Source organism: Engystomops pustulosus, chromosome 7 (genome assembly GCF_040894005.1).
Source record: "Engystomops pustulosus chromosome 7, aEngPut4.maternal, whole genome shotgun sequence".
NCBI classification, from domain to species: Eukaryota; Metazoa; Chordata; class Amphibia; order Anura; family Leptodactylidae; genus Engystomops; species Engystomops pustulosus.
Window position 1 is genome coordinate 158,414,693 of NC_092417.1, and position 7,304 is coordinate 158,421,996.

The 7,304-nt window shown below is 39.2% G+C and overlaps 1 protein-coding gene across 2 annotated transcripts in view; it reads left to right on the plus strand.

The window, feature by feature from the left end:
• LUZP2 (leucine zipper protein 2) overlaps nt 1-7,074 on the plus strand; it is a 394,297-nt gene extending 387,223 nt beyond the window's left edge. Inside the window, exons 11-12 of one of the 2 annotated variants that reach the window (XM_072118540.1) lie at nt 4,891-4,968; nt 6,582-7,074. In XM_072118540.1, coding sequence (XP_071974641.1) covers nt 4,891-4,968; nt 6,582-6,686 — 183 coding nt within the window. In that variant the 3' untranslated portion in view covers nt 6,687-7,074. The remainder of the gene's footprint in view (nt 1-4,890; nt 4,969-6,581) is intronic. The other variant, XM_072118541.1, reaches the window with a different exon arrangement.
• The last annotated feature ends 230 nt before the right edge of the window (nt 7,075-7,304 follow it).

Here is a 7,304-nt window from a genome sequence, read left to right on the forward strand (position 1 = left end):
TACAGACGATCCATTGACTTCACTTTGAACTGTGTAGTTCCATGTTTTCCCTGTGGAGGAAATGTATAGACACTGAACACTTTGCTATAACCCAGGTTTTTCCTTGGAGATCCTTCTATCAAAGTGAGGTTTTTCAAAGCAGATAACTCCCCAAAAGAAGGTGCTGTGCGGAAAGAGGAGCATGTGCTGAGATGAGACAAGATGTGTAGCATAATAAATGTATTTCTTGTTAGAAAAACCTAGAGAAATAATCCCAAAAAAAAGTGATAATGACAAATTAACCTTGGTGTCTTGTCAGCCTTCTTCATAGTGTCACTTTATAGACATTGACACAAAGCTAAATAAATAGGATGGCGTTCAATATAGAAATAAAGCAAATAAAGCTGACTCAAGGAGAAGTTGACAGCTTTATATGGCTATTCTTTCCCCGTCAATGTTATTCTTCCTGCCATGACTTTGGAGGTCATTTAGAGAAGAACTACTTTTATTGTCTACCTCCAATTGTTCCGTCGTAATATACGGCATTATATAAAATATCTAAAAGCCTAGATGTCCAGAATGCCGCTATCAAGTTGTAATAGTGAAGTACACTGAAATGAAGATCAATAGTCGAGGAATCTAGCAGTGCTTAGAACCTGAGAAAAAAGGGAATCTAGACAATTTGCTAAGATACAACTTGAGCATCAAAGAATTTCGACCTTATTTCAAACAATAGGCGCTCTTCAACCTTGAAGAGAGGGTCCAGTATTTCATTAGAAGAATATGAATGCATTCTCGAAGTGATTAAAACTTTTGGGGCCATATCAGGTGATTTCATTAGGCTGAATGTGATTTATATGTATGTAGGAAAATAAGAACTTACATTTTTCTTAAAAAAATCTTTATACAGAAATATAAAATGGAAGAAGTGGGATGGCACTCACCAAGGTTCACTGACGATCCTTAGACCATGTTGCAAAAACGAGTGTCTTTATTAGGCATAAAGGGAGTACATAACAAGGGGAGGGAGGGGAGGTCCTGCGGTGCAGACTGGAGCGACAGCCGTTTCGCGCTACATGCGCTTCTTCTGGCTTATACAGAAATATGTTGACCTGACATTGTTGACTAGAAATAAGCAGACCTTGAAGAAAGGGCAATGTCTATGGAAAAAATGCGGATGGGTGGGGAAAAATATACAAGACACTTACAGATCATCTTGATCTTTGGTATTATGCCCCAAATCTCCAAGATGCACCATTGTCAACAGTAGAGATGAGCAGACCCAAAATTTCCATGCCATTTTTGGGCTCTGGTGGGTTCCTAGGGACCACAACATATTGCCTGATTGGTGGCTGAACAGCCAATCCAGCAACTCGACACCCCTATCAACTATCCATGGCTACGATTAACCAACACCCCTGGGTGCCAACACCACTTTCAGACAACCTATATACACTGCAACAAAACTGTAGGTACCAATTACAGTCTACAGTCAATAAATGGAGAGGATTACATATCATTTTGAGATCCTTCCTTTATGGTTGTGGATTATAATCAATAGAGGGGGGGAAGCTGTGAAAATAGTCCACCCTAAGAACCTACAAAGTCCTCAAAAATATAACTGTTAATATATGCTCTTAAATTCCGTTCTTTACACAGATATTCTCAAATCAATAATCTGTTAACTACTATTGTAGCTATCAAAGAAATAGGAGATACCAGGTAGGGTCTGGAACCTCACCCACAACAATATCGAACACTCACTCAAAGAAAAATCCTTGATCAAAGTCATTGATGTAAGAGACAAAGTAAGTTACCCATTCTCTGGTGCGCTATTGATAAACTCACCAACCAATCAGAAAAGGAGAAGTTGAACAGGTGGGATAAAGCAGAAGCCTAAACCAATGATGAGAAAAGAGGTGTGTCTTGGACTGCAGTCTATTATTTGAGCACGCAACTAAATAATTGCTCTAATTTAAAAAATATATAATTTGGTAAAATATTATATTGAAAGGGAACCCTTCATCCAGAACAGGCACAATAAAATCATAAAATCAAGCAAAATCATTCCTCCCAACTTTGTCTATGTCTATGTTGGCTCCGCCCACTGCTATATGACTCTGCCCAACAATGCGAAGCCCCGCCTATTTCATAGTTTGCGAAATGGAGAGAGTATCTGCAGTTTCCCACACAGTGCTCGCTGCTAGGTACTCCATGAAGTGAGAGGGACAACTTTCTGGCTAGGACAGGGAGAGGACTTCCTCTCTGCTCATGCCAAGATTTGAAGAGATACAGAGCTGGCAATCAAATTATGGAGGCAGGGTTTACTGGCAGCCTGAAGAAAACATGACTCTTCTATTCAGAAGTTGACTCATGTCTACTTATTTGTAAATAAGAAAAAAATGGCTCTACAGTATCTCAGTGGCAGATAATTTTAGGTGATATGGGGATGACTTTTAACCCAAGTATTACTGGTTTGAGGGGTAAAACTCTAGTGACAGGTCTTCTTTAACATTATAAATTCTCATTGTCAATGCTATTGTTATTATTATTTCAACTTACATGTAGAGAAACATCCAAACATATGCAGTGAATGCACTACTATTCACAAAATATATGACCTGAAATCCGTCATCTAAGAAAATTGCCAATAAAATTTTTTATTTACTGATAAAAATAAGATTCATTAATGTTTGAAATTATCCGGAGCGGCGCTTCCTCTTCAGTGAAACCTCATGCGACGTGTGAATTATTCTATCATCCTGTGTGACTAATGTATAGATCTCCTGTTTCTGTTACTGGCATTGGAAGCAGCTGCTACTATAAATGTCAGGCTAGCCAAACAATTTAGTGTCATTTTATAGACGACATATTGTAAATGACAAAACTACCCGCATTGCGAAGATTTACAGAAACATTTCCTAGTGAGTCAGAATAACGGTTCAATATGTGTATAAGTAGGTGGAACAGGATATCTACATCTACAAACATTCATGTGCAACTGATACAGCGAACAGATTAAAGGGGCATTCACTTAAATATAATAACAAATTAACACATTCTCTTAGTTACTATTATTAACAAAAACACAGCATTTCACAGATATAATTCCAACCTACGTCTATCAGTCTTGGTGTTTACAATGTTGGTTGTCCATGGATCCAACCATAAATCTTCTGACTATGGTTGGATTCTTCTTATGAATAGCTTCTCTTGTCTGCCCACTGCAGTGCCCCCTGCCTCCTTCCCCTCCCCCTGCATTACAAGAACAGCTCAGACACAGGCACTTCCTGCTGGCATGCAGCGGTATGCAGAGACTTACTCTAGAAGTCAGTCTACTAGTCAAGTCTACAAGTCAAGTCTACAAGTCAGTGGGCCAGTGGATGTATAGAATATAACAGCAGGTCTGTCTGACACTCATGCCACCACATTTCTTCAGAAGAACTATTTATTATTTGCCAAAACAAACACCTTGTTTATCAACCCTAATCAGAAAAGGGGACTGGAATATATTTAGGATGGTTCCCATAATCTGTAGTTGCAACACCAGCAAACAGTGTCAGTACTGATCATGGGACTTACCAGTAGGGGGGGGGAGCGCTTTGGTTAAAGTCCGGCTAATTTTAACGGGTCCACTCATCTCTACTGAAGAAGTCGCATTGAGGTTTTTTGGCACTTTCCACTGCTAAAAAGTGGCATAGGACTATTTCCACCACGTCATTAATCTGACGTAAACATCGAACTACAATTAATACAGTGCCATTCAAAGACAGATTTATGACTTGGGACTTATGCATTTTGCTACTTTTTTGGGACTCTTTTGAAAAACTAAAATTCTACATAGTAATTAGGGCCAAAGCCAATTTAATGAATTTGATGGGCAGTGGATCTGCGAAAATACACATGGAACTGTTTCAAGGAGCCAGCTTAATAATAAATAGGCCCCATTAGCCCAAAGTTATCACGCTCCGTGCTTTAAAAGGCATGTAAAAGTCACAATTCCTCGTGCACACGATGGAATTTCTTACACTTTGCTCCGTGTGTGTGTCAGACGTGCCACAAAATAACTGAATATGACAGGTCATGCTGGTCGAAACTGGCATGTCACTCACAAGATGGCCCCATTGGAGTAGTAGAATCCGTCTTACACTGAAAGTCCAAGGATCACAATGGGAAACTAGCAAGGCAACGCATTAAAGTTTTGAGATAAGGTGTTCACCAACATGATACAATTGGTGCAAAGTTCTTCACCTTGTTATCAAAGACTCTAATTTTTGTTGTATTGTTTAATTTTTCATGGATAAATATTGTAATAGCACAACCTGAGGTGTTCAGGAGTCGGATAAACTTTTGGAGGGGGTTGATATAAGCTGCAGAAGTAGCTCCCATGGTGGTAAGTAGGAGTAGATTTTCTCGAGCTACTTCCGAGGGAGCTCCAAAAACAGATTTTCAATAACTTCCAGCTTATGTTGGGGAGAACATTTTCTTTCCACTTTGGCCAAAATAAGAATATCCCTTTAACATTAACAGAATACATAAAGTTATTATGCATTAAAGTTGTCTATTTTCAATTTTTTACTATATTCCTGTGTCACAGTCGGCATCTGTGGGTTGGACTGTGACATCTGCTCATCCTTTGCCCGGTGAACGTTGCGGTAGATGACCTTCTAACCTCAACCATCAGGAGCCATTATCCACTGTGATTTATGACAGCAGGATGGTTTCCTCGTTGCCTCTGGTGTCCTTCTAGCGTGTAGGGCACCCTGCTGTTTACAGAGGTCAAGTCAATTTCAAAAGCATCAGAATATTATTTATTAGTTATTTCTACTGGATGGATTTATTGGTATTATATTCCGTGAATTCTATGTTTATTACTAATTTCATTTTTTTTTTCTACCTCTTTTGCTTCAGGATGGAAAAATCTGCAGATTACATCACATTAATGGAACGTTGACGAACAAAACGATTGAATTAGAGTCACGTTTTCAGGTACATTGCAGTATATATGTACACAATGTGCTGTATATAAAACAAGATTTCATGCAGCTACCAGTGTTATGTGTAGAAGACTATACTAGAGCACCACTATGCTACAGGACCTGATGTTCTGAGTAAATAGTTGCATAATGCTCCGAATTTTTTAAATTCTTAATTTACTTAATGAAAAATTATAGTTATTTATTATATGCAGTCATTCGGGCCACCCCTCTGGCTCAACAGGATACATCAAGAGGCTTAGGTGTCTTGATGTATCTGGTGGGTGGCTGTGCTGCGTTTTGTCAAAAGTTGTGGGAAAAGTCGCTAGAGAGTGCACCGGTGCTGGGAACGGAAGCCACGGGCCAGGCCACTTGCTCTGCCAGCTGCGTCCCCTTCACGTCACTCCACGCCCTACATGATTCATGAATTGTGGCACACGTTCCCCTACACAGCTCCGACAGAGTTCACCAACTTTTTTGGTACACCGTTACCATAGAGCGTGTAACACAATTCTGTTGGACCCTACATGATAAACATGGCGATTGGTCCGACTGTGTACCGGAACGCCCCTTTTAGTGCAGAATTTCTTGTCACGTTGGGTACAATGTGAACACAACACAACAATTTATTGCAGACAATTTATAAATACACATGCAAGCAGTTTTCACTGAAAAGAGCGTGCAAAGTCAAACGGAAAAATGGCGCATCTGTATCCTGTTTTTGACCAATTCTGGTGTGTAGCTGTTGCTGAAATAAACTCAAATCCATTTATGTGCAAATTTTTTTAAAGGTTACTGGGGGTGTGTGGTAGGTAGCCTGAGAGAGCTCTTGGGGCAAATGCTACTCCACGCCCCCAGTAGCCACTTCATACCGGCTTTCCCACGTCTCTTTAGATTGTTACTGCATGTCTCCGAGCGGAAGCGCAGTAGCTCCTGTTCCATTGCTGTGCATGACTCTTGTGAGCTACTGTGCATACAGGTAGCTCCCTCGCCCATCGGGAGATGAATATGAGCATGCGCAGTAGCTCCCGTGAGTCAAGCAAATCTCCAGCACCAGAACAGGAGCTTGCACGGAGATGCGCAGGAACAAGCCAAAGCGAAGACGGGAGGTGGGCTCCCAGAGTTTTCTTAGGTTACTACATGCACCCGGAGAATGGATTAAAGTTAATTTCAGCAGCTGCTGCAGGGAGGAGGAATATGCATGGGGAACCACTTAAGAAAGTAGTTTACCGATGGTAGATTTCCCTTAAATTGTCTAGTAAGTAAGAAAAAAAAAGGAGTACCAGCATCTGTGACCCGATCCTGGTGCAGAAAATAGCTCATTTGCATATAGATACAAAATGACTTTTCTCCAAAACGAAAAGTTTCTTGGAACTTGGAAAGTTATGTCTAGAAAAAGTATGCAGTTCTTTACAAATCTGTAATTACTAGTGGAGCAATTTGGGAAGTAGAAGATTCCCTTTAAGCCACCTACATCCCTTTCAATCAAAGTTGTCAAGCAAGGTGCAAAAAATATTTAAATATTAGGAAGGATTAGTACATCTCCCACAATAGTTTACTTTTTTTTTGTGTTTAACTCCTTGTTTTATGTCACTCTTTCACAAATTTCTCTCCCATTGACCCAAGCAGCTACATGGACCACCTTGGGCACAACCGGAGAGCAATAAGTCGATAGAAGAGCACAAGAATATGAATGAAACTCTGAATATAACGAAAGACAAACCACTGTAAAATGACATTTCGGAACGTTTTTAATTTGCAGTCATCTTCAATTTCTTTTTGGACTCGGGAAGCATGAAGATGTGCTACGTTTCTACAGCATGACGTTTTCTTTTCCCTAAATTATGGATGTTTGTACTGTACGATAGTGTTCTGAATAAAAAAAAAAAAGTTATAAATATAATACATTTGTTAATAGTTTTTAGCAATAACTTAATAGATATGGATGTTCGGCGAAATGCTTTGTAAGACCGTGGATATTTGAACACATGTTGATCATGAATGTTTCTTTTTTAGCTTATTATAAATACAAATACATCTGTTTCTTATTTATTGTCCTGGAAGTTCTTTTACATGAATTGGATATGATTCTTTAGACGCAATACAGTATATTGGTTTCTATGGTTTCCTTCTCCTTGAAGAATTGTATACATTTATTACTATTACTTCTCTCTATTAATTAGCATATTAATACAAGCTCTTTGTAGCGGGAGGAGTGACTCAACTATAGTTACATATATAAATAGTGAGGATGTAAATAGACCATCAAGTCCAATCTATTCTCCTAGAGAAACACAACAACCTGTATAGGATCAACCTCAATTTTTTAATAAATTAGAGAAAAAATTA